Here is a 16,929-nt window from a genome sequence, read left to right on the forward strand (position 1 = left end):
TAAATATTGAACAGTGAGGAAACCCACACAGTCACAGAGAGAAGAAAAACCTTGACCCAGGATCAGACCAAGAACCGTCGAGCTGTGATGCTGCAATGATGCTCACTTCATTACCACATCATTCAGCAACATTTCCAGTTTAGCTCGGAAAACTGAGCTGTGGTTAGGGCTTCGTTTTCACATTACCAAGGTTTTTTTGTTTTCCCCATGTGTAAGCACATTTGTGAACCATTAACATTTTTGTCACTCAATCCTGTTTTTCACAGAGACCGTTATTTTAAAATAGACAGACCACTCCTACCCTCATTGGCATACTATTATTTAAAAGTCCCGAAGTGAAAGATGTTTAGTGTCACAACATTATATCTGGCCAAAAGGAGCATAAAAAGTCAGTGTATACAGCTTATGAAAATATTTTTTTAATAAAAAGCTTCAATTAAACTCAGTGCAAAATATCAGTTATAGTTTTACATTGTATACATTCTTGTACAAAATATACACTGAGCATACACCACAACTAAACCATAAAATGTATTAGTTAATCAGTGCAACACTAAAATTGATTTCATCAATTAAGGGCCATTCTTTAGCTCATGAGTAATATCTGAGTGAAATCCTTGGCCAAAACACTCCAGTGCTACTGTGTAATCCAAACTAGGTTAAATATCAAATAACATTTCCCAAAATCTTAAGCAGGAAAAAAACAAATATTGGATTTTCTCAGTAGGTCTAGGCTGAGGTGGTGCATGTTGGTATCTCAGTGTTTTGCATGTGACAGAAAGCTGTATCAAACAGGGCGAGCTCACTGATCTCCTGCAGGATTGAGTAGAGATTTGGCCCTTTGCTCTGTCTGAACTCCTTCTCCTCTTTGCTCAGTCTTGGTCTCCTTGTCTTCTCCTCTGCTGCCTGAAGCGATGCCTCTTCCATGCGCACCACCTCCTCGATCAGCTCAGACGGGACACGATTGCTCATCTGAGTCTTAGCCACGATGGACTGATGAGGCTTGTTCTTAACAAGTTCCAGATGCAGGCTGTCGGAATGGCAACGAGAAGCTTCGACAGAGATGCGCACCTAAAGAGCGAAGGAGAAAATTATTAGTATGTTAAAGGATTATGGGATATTGGTAGGGAGTAGCAATGTTTAAATACAAAATACAAAATGCAGTTTTTAAATGATGATTTTATTTATTTAAGGAAAAAAAAGGGAATGAAATTTAAATGTCGAGTCATCGAGGGGCAGATACTTTTTCTCAGCACTGCCTTTGCATCTTGCATATTCAAAAGGCCTTAAAATTCCTCATTAGCTACAAAGTTAAAGGGAATGTGTGTACTCACAGTGACATGGTCGAACAGGTGAAGGGTGATTGTCCCTGTACTCGTGCATGCGCTGATCCTGTCTGGATACCTCTGCAGTGTGCCCACCTGCCATACACACTCACCATCATCGCCCATGCTCACCACCTGACTCTCCCGATTCTTCAGGTACATCGCACCCTTCAAACCATACCTACAAACACATGCAGTACATAGATAGAGCATCTTCTAATGATCTCTTATTGTTTTGGGGAAATTCATAATAATATTACAACAATCTGTTTCTTCAGAAGTGTTAAGCTTCAGTTTACCGTGGGACAAAGACCAGCACGCCGTTAGCTCTGATGGAGTAAATAATAGCGTCAGCCACACAGCGCTCGTCAGTGAGTGGGTCCTTATCTCGGAAGTAGAGGCATTGGAAAAGCTCTGTGGATTCCTTCTGAGCGTGCTGAGCGGCCTACAGGTTACGAAGAAACCCCAGTGTTAGGTTTAACTAGTATGTAAGCATCTAATCAACTCAATATAATAATATTCAGCTGGTCTCATATAATGATGACTGATTATTTGAGATATTATCATAAAACCAGAAACAGCCCATTTCTATCCATCCCAAGGATGACACTCGATCGTGTGATTACTTAACTCTAAAAAACACCAGGCTTCGTTTAGGAATTGGAAAAATGTACCCGGTTTCTGTTGTTGATTTGATGAGCCATTTCCTCCAGTTCTTTGTTGCTAGCTAAGCTCTTATGAAAGCATTCCTCTTTCTCTGATTGGACAGCGGCCATGAGAAGACGGTGCACTATGATGTCAGCATAGCGCCTGATTGGAGAGGTGAAATGGGTGTAGCGATCCAGAGCAAGACCTGCCCATAAGGAACAAACAGAACAGAAAGTGAGAAACAGATGTTCCACTCTGCATCAAGCTCATGTCAATAGAAAGATTTATTTCCTGGAAAGAGATTTCAATGCCAAGTAGTGTTTATGATTTCTGAAATGAACTTTTCAGTTCCAAATGAAACTAAGAGATTTTTAAGGTGAAGGATATGATGCTTATTTTAAATGCATTTAATTTACTTAATTGTGTAAGCCACTTGATTTATTTCCATGTAATAAATTGAATATATATGACGCCCAAAAACCTTTTCCTTAATAAACATTATATGTGAGGACTGAGGATAGGGTTAGATGGAGGCAGATGATTTAGTGAAGACAAAGAAGTTTATGTTACCCACAAAAAAGGGGAAGACTGTACTCGACAACTGTGGTATAGCAATAACTATGGAGTCTTTTTATTAAAAAAACACCAAGACTTTAAATTTGCAGTTTGTAATATTCTTCTAAATGATTAGACATGAGTTCAAACTGACCATCAACTACCTGTTCTTAAAGAACACAGGATTAACTAAAAGCGAACGTATGAAGTATACCATAGTGGTAGTATTGATCCTCTGAGCAGGATCCAGTGGAGAAGTACAAAGCATTAGACATGGCCTGGGTGGCCATCACCCTCAGCAGTCGGTTTACCAGAGGGTCCTGTGAATCCACTGCCTGATCCAGAGAGTCAGCCAGAGTCTTATTCGACCTAAACACCAGAATTTGTAGAGACATTAATAAAACACTCCAGCTGCGTACATCTGAGCTCTAATATATATATTGCAACTCATTAGGACACATTCTCTACCTTGTATCAATTGCAAAGCCACGACTCTTGGCACTGTCAATCAACTGGTTGAAGAATTCCTGCCTGGGTGGTGGATGACGCCTCAGCAGCGCCTGGTGTGGAAAACATTCCTGGATCTTACGTGCCACCCAGTGATTGGCATAGATCATGCACTCTGCCACCGTCTCATGCACCTCCAGAGGTTGCTTGGGCACCAGAGCGGCAATGTTCTTGTCCTCATCAAGCTGTGCCCTCACTTCAACACCTTCCAGCTCCAAAGCCCCACCTTTATCTCTCTGTGACCGCAGGTGCCTGGCTACTCGAGTCAGCTGCTCCAGGGACTGCAGGAGCTCAGCTAGTTTCTGGTCCCGCACAGAGCTGTCGAGCTGGGCCAGCTCCGGCACTGTCACATCTTCCCCGTTTAACAGGCTCTGAGCTAGCTCATAGTGCAGCTGGTAAGAGGATCGGATGAGTGTGCGGCCGTACCACACGCTACACACTTCCAGAGTCGCAGCATCCAGCTCCCATATAACACTCATGGCATATCTGTAGGATTATGAAAAAACATAGAAGATTAGTTTTGTAGTAATCCCCATATATTTACTGAACATTCTTGTGTTCAAAGTGTAGTTTCTGTCTCACCTGTCCACTCCCCCAAGCAGTGAGCAGAGGTCGGCACTCAGCACCGCTGGCAGCATGTCATACCTTCGGTCAGCCAGGTAATATGTTGTGGCTCTGAATAGACACATAACATGGAATTTAAAACCATCTAGCATCTCAAAGTTATTTTTTTTGTTAAGAAAAGCCCTCAAATATAACCAATGCCATGACTCCGTTCAGTAAGATGGATGCTCTGTCTACAGCTACACTCACTTAAAAACAGGTATGGGACAACGACTGTATGTGATATTGGCTAGATGTTCTTTATTATTACTGTATTAGAAATAGAATTATGTCGAAGTCACAATCTTCTCACCTGGAACGAGCCTCCAGATCAGTGAGAGAGCCCTCTTTAACGAAGTGAGTGACATCTGCGATGTGGACGCCCAGTTCCAGGCGCTTGCCCCCTGGCAGAATGCGGACTGACAAGGTGTCATCTACATCCTCGCAGCCTAGCGGGTCAATACTGAACACGAGGTGTGTGTCACGCAGGTCCTTCCGAGAGCTTATCTCAGCCTGGTCCATTAGCCACGGCTGCTCCTTAGAGTTCACAGGCATTTCTCGTAACTGGAAAAATACAAAATGTTAAATATTTTGCAGTTATATATGCAAAAAATGTCATACACTCACCTGTACAAACACACATCATAAGGAAAATTCCTGGGTCATCCTACGGTTATTTACGTATTTATTTTTATAAATGGTTCATATATTGCTAATAAATAAGTATGATACATACCCAATTCTTAAATGTGCAATATTATTAGCGTCAACTCTAAAAATGGCATTTATTACTTTACACTAATACAATCTTTAATTATTAACAACATTATGTCATTATAATCATTATTTGGTATCAGCTAATTAAAAAAAATATGTGTATAAATATATATATATATATATATATATATATATTTTTTTTTTTTTTTTTTTTTTTGCTCAGTCTTTTAATTATCCCTGTCCTGCTTACCTGCGCTTCAGAAAACGGAGGCACGTGGATGCAGTTCTCAACCAGTATAGTCTGAATTTCAGTCTCCACCTCACCGGCCTTTCCCAGGACTCTCACACTGTGACCATTGGGGTAGAGAGAAGTGCTCTCCCATGAGTCCACACGCACTATCACCCTGTGGTCCTTCAGCAAAACATTTAAACACATCAGTACCTCATGTAACCACATTTCTTTAACAATACTACTGTATATTGACAAGTCTCAAAATATTATGCAAAACAACAATGCTCTACATGGCAGACCTACCTTGAAATAAATGAACAAACTACATGTTAGATACACTGATTTGGGGTCAGTGTGTATCGCTGTACTGTATATTATGGTATAAAAGGAGCACAAATTGTCTTAAATTGGATTTAATAGTCCAAATCAGGCATCGTGGTCAGATGCAAATGAGAATAATTAATATACCAGTAATCTAGAACTTTTTCTTTAGAGGTGGATGTGGCTATAACACATGTGACAGTTTACTGTGTATACACAGAGTGTGCGAAAGAAACAAATGAAAGCACATCACAGCATATCTTACTACAAGAAAAAGGAAAGTAGACTATGAAAACTGAATTTTCAGAGATGAATATACAGGTCAATATGTGTTTATTGTTCCCGCTGGAAGTTTAAAACCAGTTTGTCTCATATGTTCAGCAGTTATTTGAAGCGCCACTATTAAACAAAACACGGGTTGTTGCAGTTCCAGGTAAAATAGTGTAAAATACACAAACTGAGAGGCCAGTATGACAGAGCAACCAGAGTCCTTTCATTTACAACCAGAGTCCTTTTCCAGTCCATTTACAGTCCAGGAGCGTGCAAATGAAATATATACAAATACTTGGAAATATACAAGGGGATCAAAGATCGGATTATACATATGAAAATTGACAATACATATTAATGAAATAATATGGATACTTTTTATTTACTAATTTTTTTTACAGACCTACAGTGACTACCATCTATTATTATAATAAATGTATCCATCATATTGATTCTACACAGAAACTGGACAGGTCCATACGCGACAAACCACAAGATCGTCTGTAATTATGCTTAAATTAAGTTTTGCAATTTTGAAAAATATATATAAATGTATTTTCCTAATAAACGTACTCCATTTGAGGTAATATGTTACACATGTCTAAAAAGCAAGAGCGTAGAGCCTCACCTGCAGCGCGTCAGCCTGCTGGGTGCTGATCCTGATCTTTGGGATGCGACAGTCCCAGGGAATAGCCAGAATCCTCAGAGAGTTTCGGGACTGAGTCTGCAGCTCCTCTCGAGGAGGAAACGTTACCACGTAGTCCCTCCAGTTTCTCTGTACGATCCCAACCACCCTGCCTAGAGAAAGAGAGAGAGTGAAAGGAGTAAGGAAACACTAATCATTTTCTGACATGTTAACTAGTACTAGTAGTTCAGAATGTTTTCATTTATTACTGCTTGACATCCTGATAATGCTTATAGCATCCAATGCAGATAATCATCAAATCAGTGTTACTCTTCCATCTGGCAGTAGGTTAAGGTTTTTGATGTCAAAACTCTGTTAATCTGTTTCTGAAACCACACATTACTGTTATACAGCAAACTTCTAATGTCCCATAATGCGCTACGGTAGTTTTTGAATAAACAATCAACCCTTAGGACGTGCAAAAGTACCTCTTTATGCATTACTTAGGGACAATAAATTTTTTTATTAGACAAGAACAGTCACAACTGATAGTTTGCCCATTTCTTTTTAAACACCTTACAGCATACTGTATAGTGTATGGTATTGGACATTATTTTGATGGTAACCAAGTGAGCTTTGGGTAACAGGAGACCTGGTATATATATTCGTCACATACACTGTCATACACAGTACGATATGCAGTGAAAGCTTATACGACCACCCATGACTTTAAAATCACGATCATCAATAAGAAATAAATTATTGAATAGAAAAAGAATAAAATGTAAAAAAAAAAAAAAAAAAAATAGAACAAAATATAAAATATAGGATATTCAAATATATTTAAAAAACTTAGCTGTACAAAATATAGACAATAATGGCTGTACAAATATGGAAAATATGGAAAGATGTGCAATAGGTATATTACCTGTCGGCATAGGCTGACTCTGTGTATCCTCTGCTTTCTCCTCTCCTTGTACCTCTGTTAAAGCCATGCTTCGTCCCTTCCACTCACCACGTGGCAACAATTCAACAGCGACCACATCACCATGTATGGCCCGATTACGATGCTTCATTCCATTGATTAGAACATCACTGTTTAGCTCTGGGGACACATAAGAAAAAACATGAAAGTGATCAGATGCCTCATTCAACCAAAAGCGATCGATCAACTAGATCTGGATGTACCTGTATTCTTGCTTGCAGAGCCCTCAAAACGTACAAAGGCCTCATGCTGTGCACGGTGCTTGTTCACATTAAGTGTGCCCTTAAAACAAGAAAGAAAGAGATACACCAGCGTCAGTGGTGACTTTAGACCTTTTCCTTCAACAGCTTACTGTGTAAGTAGTGCCGATTGGATCAAAAGGATCACACCTGAATGTATCTGCCTGATTTGATTCCTGCCTCCATGACCTCTGCAGGTAAATGCTCAGAGTATTCTTTCTCTGCTCCTTCACTCTCTCTCTCTTGTAGAGTCTGAGCAATGGACGCATACAGCTCTTGCGCTGCATGCAGGTCTGGCCAGAAACTCTCCAGATATTCCTAAAAAAGAAAAGAAAAAAAATCAAAGTGAGAGTTCTTTTTTTTTTCTAAAATCAAGGGCACAAATAAGGTCATTTTTAAACGACAAACATCAATATTTGCTTTTTTCCATCCTGAATTTTCCACTGGTTTGCAGTAATATATATTAATTGACTCCTTTCAATATTTACTAACAACAAGCTCAGTCGCATATAGACCAGGTTTATGCTAATCAGTTTTACTTATTATAAAATCTTGCTCACTATATTGAAATGGCCTTAACAAAGGCAGATGCAAGAATAATTAGTGAGTAATACGACCCAGTAAAATACATGTACGTGACAGAGCTCAGACATACTAGAACTCAAAATACACACAACGTACCCGAGTTGAGATGACGTAAACGCCACTGTTCTGACTGCCATATTCTTTAATGGCCTCCTGGTCTTCTGTGATCATAACTACTGACATCAGACCGGCCATATGGTTATAATACCACACGGCTGCATGGTAGACACACCTGCAACAAGCGTAAATGCACGAGATCACCTACAGTAAATACTCATCAGACAGACTTACGACACACCACATGCCTTACCTCGTTTGCCATTTCTCTAGTGTTTCTCCTTTCTCTCTGGAGCAGTAGGAAAACTGCTGGAACTCATTGGCAAACAGGACGCAGTCATAGCGAGGATCCTTTAGGAGACCACGCAGCCTGTTATAGTGCCTGCGTGACAAAACATCCACACAATCACAAAATGCAACCGAAACATCCCTTGGTCTACTTATAAGTGACAATACTATTTATGTAATGCTCTTGAAGAATGCATACAGTGTTTATACCTGCGCCCACGTGTGTTTTGTAAAGCCTGGCATGCTGTCTGCGTAAACACGACTCCACGAAACTCCCTGAACTCCAGAACCTCCAGGAAGTCTCTCACCACTCCAGCATCTGGCACCACATAATGAGTCACGTCTCCAGAGAGCAGCTTGCCATCTGCATCAGCATAAAGAAGCAGTTAGCATTTGTTCAAGCAATACACTAATATCAATAGTATATGCCATAGTGGTATGAGAGGTGTTATTTTTTGTATTGGTGACACACAGCTCCACTGATGACCCAGTGGTGTCTCCAGTTTCATCCTGAACTCAAGTTACAGTGTATGGGAAGCATGCGTGTTCTCCCCTTGTACACTGGGGTTCCTCAAACATTCCAATAAAATTAACCCTAGAATTTAATGTGTGCACACGGTGCCCTGTAACAAAATGGAGTTTATTAAGGCCCACTATAAATTGGTTCAAGATAATGAGCTTATTCTTTATCAAAAAGAAAGTCAAAATTTTGTCTCTCCACCAGTTTTTCCACATTGCTGTTGGGTAACTTTACACCACTCTTTTGCAAGAGTGACCATCCATCTTCCTTTTAATGACATTCCATGTTTTTCAAGGTTTCTGAAGTGAATTCCTGAAGTAAACTGCAGTGGTCTCTTATTTTTTTTCACACTGTATGCTGCAGGTGATGTTCTTATTAAATTATTATTCATGACCTACAGTGAGACGCCTAAGACAGCGCTACAGGAAGACAGGAAGGACAGCTGATCATTCTCGCAGTGGAAGACCATGTGTAACAACACCTGCACAGGATCGGTACATCCGAATATCACACCTGCGTGACAGGTACAGGATGGCCACAACAACTGCCCGAGTCACACCAGGAACACACAATCCCTCCATCAGTGCTCAGACTGTCCGCAATAGGCAGTCCATGACGAGGAGATGCACTGCAGTACTTCAAGCAGCTGGTGGCCACACCAGATACTGACTGGTACTTTTGATTTTGAGCCTCCCTTCATTCAGGGACACATTGTGAAACATTTTTAGTTTATGTTTTATGGTGTTGACTCTTTTAGTGTTCATACAAATATTTACACATTACGTTTACTGAAAGTAAAAACAGTTGAAAGTCAGAGGACGTTTTTTTTTTTCTTTCTTTACAGCCATGCATATATTCTCCTGTAATGTTAAACAGTATATATATATATATATATATATGAGAGAGAGAGAGATATGCAATCAACAATTCGAGACATTTTTGAGTCCTGTTTAGTTACTGAATTAATTATAGTATATAGTATACTGTATATATTATATATTAATTATATAAGAGCGAGACCATAAAGGCTACTGGTCCGTATAAGAGCGGAATTTTACAGGGTGAGAGTTTTCATATATTTATATATTTTATATGCAGACTCTCACCCAGTAAAAGCTCGCTCTTATACGGACCAGTAGCCTTTATGGGCGGATTTGACTAGAGCCATTCTGCAACTGGTATTCTTTAAGGCGTAAACACAAACAGTCCTGAGAACAGTTCAAAAATCACAGAACTGCTCTGATAGAATACGCCTTGATTCTAGAACTGATCTCAGACCTGTTTCTATTTACGTTACTAAGAATGCAGTTCTAGAATTTCCCAGATCGAATGCATCCCGCGCGCTCTCACCGTGCTGACATTCCGCCTGACACAGAGCGCTTCCGCACGGCACCTGCTCCCTCAGGTAATGCTCTCGGACCACACGGACCTTTCCTCCCCGGGAACTCTTTAAATGCAGGATTTTTTCGGTTTTAATCATTTCTGAAGTTCAATGCATTCCCGCGGTCTGACTAATCAACAATAACAAATAACAACGCACACTTCCGCATTTCTTCTTCTTCAGTACTAAGCTGACCGCAAAGAACTAAAATCCCTCTATTGCCTCATACAGGCCTGGAGTATGAATTGAATATCATGATGATAAAACAAGAAGACGACGGAGACGAACAACAACAACAACAATAATAATAATAATAATAATAATAATAAATCTCTCTCTCTCTCTCTCTCTATATATATATATATATATATATATATATATATATATATATATATATATATCACACACTCAGATATTTCCACAGCGAAAACCTCTAGTTACTTACTACATTAAAATACTGCTCTGGTGGTGTAACATCACAAAGATCATTTGAAGATACAGTATGACACATCATCTAAGTATTTACAAATAAACTGCAAATTCTTAAAATATAGGAACAGTAAGGAGAGCAACAAAGAGGTTGTTTTTTATTTTTTATTATAGAAATATTAGACTGTTGGAGTGATTTTAACAAATGTATATTTACCTATTAAATCATTTACTCTAGAAATAATAATATTAATTTATTGATTATTATTAATAATCAAAATAGCATATAATACAGCCTGTAGTGGTGTAAGCAAGGACAGGTAATCATTTTATCTATTTTTATAATTATTAATTAAATTATTTCATACTGTAGGCAGATACAAGGTTTAGCATCATTCCTGTAGAAAGCAAAACATCTGAAATATAAAATCAACATTTGAAAATTTGTTCTTTTTGGTGCTCTACCTGACCTCTGTCTAAAAGAAAAGGGAAAAAAACACCTTTAAGCTTTGGCTCTTCGCTTATCTGTAAATAATCTTCTTTTGGCAATTTGATCCTCTTTTCTTGACAAGCGTCCTTTACATACATCAGCAAAATACACTGAAAAATAAGTTTGAGTATATAATATCAGTCTGTTTGGCATGGAAAATATTTTAGTGAGGTTGTCCTTGTGGAAAGTTAGTCATTTGGATGTTGTCTCCTTGAAGTCCACGATTGTAATACGCAAATCCACCATATTTCAAATCCAGAGGCTCACTGTTGTCCAATCTGAGAACTGTAAAATATATATAAATAAATTAGAGACAGGTAAAAAAAAAAAAGAAATATATATATATATATATATATATATATATATATATATATATATATATATATATATATATCAAATATCATATATCCTCACTGCATAAAATATGATCTTAATCATCCATCCATGCCAAACCATAACAGGGCACACACAATTATACACAATGGGGAATTTGGTAACACCAATATTGCCTTAGATTTTTGGATTGTGGTGTTGTTGCAGAACACTGATAGACACAAGAAGTCCTTGGAGTAAAGCTTGCATTCCCCTTGCTTTTCATTCACATAGCATGATAGAACGCAAAGCCAACTATGATGGGTACCCAGTAAATTGTTATTTTATTTAATTAAATTAAAGCTTCTACCTTTCTGCACTTTAATTTCTAAAATTTTATCTGTTTTAAGATCATTACGGGTAAGGTTGATGTATACTTGTTTTTTACCTGGTTCAGGTGGCGTGTCCTCAACCAGTTTTCTGTGTGAGAAATCTCTGTAGTTCCTTCGTTTTACAATGATATAGACCACCAGACCAACAATTGCCACTCCAACACCGATACCCAGAACGGCTCCCCATGCCTGGGATTTGGTTTGCTGTTCAACATCCGAAGACGGACCTGAAGCCAGTTCTGAAGGAAAATAATTATACATGATTAGATTATGTCAAAACTGATTGCTAATCTTAAGATCAAATGTTGATCTTATGTTTCTCTAAAAAACAAATAAAGGATTATTGCATTGATGGTTTTGGAAAACACCTTGCTGCTTTCTTTAAGTGGGAATAATAAAGTTAGTTTAGTGGTTAGATGTATTCATAGACTAGTGTGCTCCTGATCTATGGGCACAACCCCTCCCAGGACTTGATGAGGGAACACAGCACTCTTTGTGCTTTAAGGTTAGGTGTCAGTAACCAGAGAGCTCGGTCCAGCACACGAGACAAACCAGCCCTGAAACCGAAGCCTAAGCATTGAGCCAGTGGGAGTTGGATAACTGAAACGAGACACTGAAAATGTGGGACAGCTTGAGGGTGAAAATGAGGAGATGTGTTGTTTAACTATGGATGCACTTTTCTTTTCTTAAGTAAACAATATCTGTGTTTTATAAAGAATAGAGCGTCCTATTTCCATGTTGCTACTGAAGCTTACTTTATTTATTCTTGGTGATATCTTTTCGACTTGAGGTGGAACTACGTTTGTATTCAGCACAAAAAAAAAAAAACCTAAAGTAAATTTCAGTTCATTACAGTGCATGTGTATAGGACGTCCAATGAGGGAAAATAAATAAAGTGTTAGATTTTAGGTTTTTCAGCAACCGCTCATTTCATTTATTGGCTTTAAAAAGGGCAAAATTCCAAAGCCCTTACTGGAGCATGACGTTAGGGCTTTTACACTCTCTCGCTCTCTCTTTCTCTCTCTCTATCCCCCCACCCCCACCCTCTCAAGTAATGCTTGGAACTTAAAGAAAATGTCAGAAATGTATAAGAACAAGTAACAATAATAAATTTGTCAGCTCTTTAATTATGTTAATTATGTGTGTTTTGTTCCTACCTCTATCCACATTTTCTCTGAACGGATTCCCAGTTGCATTCATTGTAGTAGTAGACAGAGTGCTAGATTCATTAAACACTTCAACAGTGGTGGAATTCTGCAGGAATATCGTTGTAGAGTCAGCGGTGTTTGTTGAATTATTACTAGGAGGTTCTGTTGTGTTTGCGGATTGTTCTGGTGTTGTAGTTGTAAAGGTTGTGCTGACTGTTGTCGTCGAGTTCTGAGTAATGTTAACAGCAGGAGTAGAAGTGGTAGTAGTAGTAGTTGTATTAGAAGTAGTTATGGTAGCAGTGGTGGAATTCCCAGGAGTTGTGGAGTTGGTCACTGTGAGGTTTACATGGCTATCCTTGGTGGTTGAAGGTTGGAGGGAAGGGTCCGGTGTAATCAGAACGCTCATGTTATTTTGCTGAGTTTGACTGTTTTCTACTGGATTAATGGTGATGCTGACTGTAGTCTGAGTTGATGAGGTTGTAGTCACATTCTCATCATACTTTGCTGGTTCTGCAGTGACAGATTGCATTTCACCATCCCCACTATATGTCAAAGGGGACGGGGCATCCCTTTTAGGTAAGATTAAACTGTCTGCTCTATTCCAATCACTAGGAATCCCTTCACCCTCCGAAGGTAAAGGAGTTACTTCTTCATCCCAGAGTTGAGCTGACCCCAGCTTGAAGCTCTGAAGCGTCAGTAGTAATGTGAAGGCAAAGCGTAAAGACATCTTACTCGTGTGCTTTCCCTGATGAAAAAAACAAGGTATTAGGAAGGAACCTTATGGGTTTGTTTTTTGTAAAGATCATAAGATCACAAGAAGTCTTAATCAACATCTATTATTGGCACATAAAAATGAATAAGAAGTTATTTGATAACTTGATACAGCCAGCTACTGTACATGTCCTGAGGCATCTCGAGGGCTGTGTTTCAAAATTAAAATTACACACATTGGATTACTTTATTACCACACCCAAGATTAGCTTATTACTGTAGGTAATCTCTTGAGGTGTCTTAAAGAAATGTAGCAAAATATCTACAATATGCACCTTTTCCTATCACCTGATTACTGCGCTACACATTGTACCATATAGCGATAGTCTGGCAGCTTCAACTTTGGAGAATGAAACTGAATGGGATGATGGCGTAGGTCACCAAACTGGTTATAGGCTTAATTAGAGTTAGTTTCTCTAAGTAGTATAAAATATATAACATATACAGAACTTACATACAGTATACAGAAAAATATACTTATTATATCACATTTAAAATACATTTATTATTTGGCTTTTGGATTTAAAATGCCTTTCATAGTTAATAAGACTAAATGAAAAAAAAAAAAAAGAAGTACTGAATATTTTTTTCCTGTATATACAAAAGAAAGTATTCTGAGATTGCTATGGAAACGTAAAATTGTACTTATTTAAATTTATGGAAATCAGAGTGATGTGACCTTTGGTAAACCATTGCTATTCGATGTACTGTACATTTACAACATGGAAAACTACACTCTAGCTTTTTCAACCCTTCTCACAAAAGTCAACACATTTATTTAACATACAGGCTTTATTCTGTACTATTTGTCATAATCTTAGGGTCAAAAAATTGTTGTCTTACCTGCATTTGCTGGTTAGTAGAGGTGAGGCACTTTAATAAATAAATCTGAAATGAAGGTGAACTGAAACAGACTGTCGAACTTTTCTGTCTCACCTAACTGAAGTTATCCACGTACTGACTTTACCTGAACTAGCACCTGTTAGCCACACCTCTGTATCCACCCTACCTCACGCAAAACGTCAACGCTAATGCACAGTAAAACATGTGAGCAGTCCAATGTGAGCTTCTTTTTTTTAATTTTTATTTTACAGATCACTCTTTACGTCTCTGCTCAATTTACAGACGTGTTCTACTGGAAGAACATGTTTTCGAGATATTTTGCCACAACCTCCAACACATAATTCCCTATGGGAGGACACACTCGCCGAACAGGTCTCTAAAGCATTGCAGCCAAGCCCTGTTTCCATGGCAGCACCTGAACCAGGAGGATCCTCTTTCTTCCTACCTGTATCTATTCAGTACATCTCACAACAACAGTCAGAAGGTTATTTTTACATAGTTCATGCTGGCATGCGTCATGAGATTATTGTTACTATTGCAGTTGAGGGTAGGGCAGTGAGAAACCAAACCCAGACACACGAACCACTCTGAGCACACAGTAAACAGAAACAATGACAAGAGCGTGAGAGACTTGTCTACAATATGAATCTGCGTCGGTGTTTGTGTGTGCATCTGTCTGTGTGTGTGTTTACTGGAGTAAATGTCATGCCTTTGCACATACATAATCAAGTCAGTGAAATTATCTCAGCGTTGTCTATACAGTAGGATCAAATACAGAAGAGATTATACTATTAGACAGGAACCCTTTAGGAATAATGCCTGTGTGCTGAATGCCCCCAAACTGGAGTTTATTTAATATTGTACTGATAAACAGAATCCGTTAACTAGTATAAGATACACCGATCAGCCATAACATTAAAACTACTGCAGTACATCATTATAAAATATTTGTCACATGTACCTTACAGTGCCGTGAAATAACTTTTTTGCATGTCCTAGTTAGGAAGCTGGAGTCAGAGCACAGGATCAGCCAGGTACACCTGGCTTGGGTCACACAAGGTCACACCTGACCCCGTTTCCCATCAAAAATTGCTACAATACACACCTGCCAATCAGAGGAGCAGTGGATAAAGGTGGTCTGGTGTAATAAATCATGCTTTCTTTTACATCAAATCTGGATGTCTGGGTGTGTATGGATTGCTTGCCATAGAAAGAGATTGCATCAGGATGCACAATAAGAAAAGAAAAGCCGAAAGAGGCATTTGATGATCTGCGGAATGTTCTGCTAGGAAACTTTGGGTCCTGGCATTGGTGAGGACAATGTCTTAATGCCTTATACCACAGAACACCTTCGGATTCCACCAGAAATCAGATTCCACAGCAAGTCAGAACTGTTTTTGCAGCACAAGTGGAATGAACATAGCATTATGCAGGTGCTTTTAATGATATAGCCGATTAGTGTGCATTGTTATACACTTATTCTCTTTAAGGTAATACAACCATTATGTAAATAAATATTTAACAATGGTTAAGACCATTTGTATTTTTGGATAAAATTCTTGTCTTAGATTGAACATGATAACTGGTCAATAATGAATAGAGTACAGTATTAAATGATGAATTAAATAATTACTTTTAAACAGCAGAGGGCAGAATTTACTAATAAGTATGTTTATAGAAGGTACATAGACCTTTATGAGCTAATCTTATGGTTAGAGTCAAATAAGAGGTAAGACTTCCAAACTAATAAGATAGTTAACATTACTGTGTATAATGAGCATGTGCTGCATTTTATCCTTTAATACAGTAATAATAGAGTTGTGTCTTACTTTTATTTACAATATAAAGTTTGTTTTTATTTAATGCATTTATCCAGAGAGGAGAAGGATTTAGAAGGATGGCCGGATACTATTTAAAAATAATAATGAAAAAAAAAATAGATTGATTGTCATCAATTTATTAAATGCAATTACTAAAGGAGTTACTACTAAATCACAAAATGCTAAAATGAATTATTAGTTGCCAGTACAGTAGATGTGCTAACAGCATTTTTTTCATAGACAATTTCCTGTTCAGCTAAAAGAAATGTTCTTCAGGAACTCACTGAGTAGCCAGACGTTATACAAATGCACAAGGGATCTGAGAGCTACACTTGATCTATTATAAAGAGCTGTTATAGTAAATGAAAGCAATGCAAACAATAAAATCAAACAATTCACTGCACTTGATTGAGTTAAAGTTGACAGAGCTACTGTATGTAACAATTACAGAAAATAATCACGGGTTGCTTTTCAACATGTTGATGTTGAGTTCTAAGTTGTAGTAGCAGAAGAGAGTAGTAGGGATGGAATGTCCGAGGCTTGGAGTTGTGGTTTTGGTCCCTGTGTGGTTTACGTGGCTGTTTTTCGTTGTTGAAGCTCCAAGTTGGTTGTGATCAGATTGCTCGGGTTATTTTGTTGAGTTGTTTTGATTTGGGTGTTGTTGTGGTTTTGCTGGTTCATTGATGATGCTGAGTAGCTTGAGGCAATGGAGGTTTCACATTCTCATCATATTCCTTATCTGCAACAATTGGGATGTCAACCTGACTTTCACAATCTCCACTGAATATTCCAGAACCCTCTTCAAAAACATATTCATTTACACTATTGAATACTTCAGCCACCTCTTTGGGTAATACAGGAACAAA

The 16,929-nt window shown here is 38.3% G+C and overlaps 2 protein-coding genes across 2 annotated transcripts; both read right to left on the reverse strand.

Moving 5' to 3' along the window:
- Positions 1-386: 386 nt before the first annotated feature.
- dis3l (DIS3 like exosome 3'-5' exoribonuclease) lies at positions 387-10,018 on the reverse strand. Its single transcript, XM_053491285.1, has 17 exons — positions 9,828-10,018; positions 8,168-8,321; positions 7,923-8,051; positions 7,709-7,844; positions 7,178-7,345; positions 6,992-7,070; positions 6,732-6,908; positions 5,807-5,976; positions 4,606-4,767; positions 3,952-4,202; positions 3,618-3,710; positions 2,997-3,521; positions 2,743-2,897; positions 2,000-2,178; positions 1,625-1,770; positions 1,335-1,506; positions 387-1,071 (listed from the first exon to the last, which is right to left on the reverse strand). The coding sequence occupies exons 1-17, from the start codon at positions 9,955-9,957 to the stop codon at positions 730-732; spliced, it is 3,168 nt and encodes a 1,055-aa protein (XP_053347260.1). The 5' UTR covers positions 9,958-10,018; the 3' UTR covers positions 387-729.
- Positions 10,019-10,487: 469 nt separating this feature from the next.
- On the reverse strand, positions 10,488-14,441 carry muc15 (mucin 15, cell surface associated). Its single transcript, XM_053491590.1, has 4 exons — positions 14,244-14,441; positions 12,639-13,374; positions 11,538-11,720; positions 10,488-11,062 (listed from the first exon to the last, which is right to left on the reverse strand). Exons 1-4 carry the CDS (start codon positions 14,247-14,249, stop codon positions 10,941-10,943), a joined length of 1,047 nt encoding a protein of 348 aa, XP_053347565.1. The 5' UTR covers positions 14,250-14,441; the 3' UTR covers positions 10,488-10,940.
- Between the last annotated feature and the right edge of the window lie 2,488 nt (positions 14,442-16,929).

The sequence above is a fragment of the Clarias gariepinus genome, chromosome 3 (assembly GCF_024256425.1).
Source record: "Clarias gariepinus isolate MV-2021 ecotype Netherlands chromosome 3, CGAR_prim_01v2, whole genome shotgun sequence".
NCBI classification, from domain to species: domain Eukaryota; kingdom Metazoa; phylum Chordata; class Actinopteri; order Siluriformes; family Clariidae; genus Clarias; species Clarias gariepinus.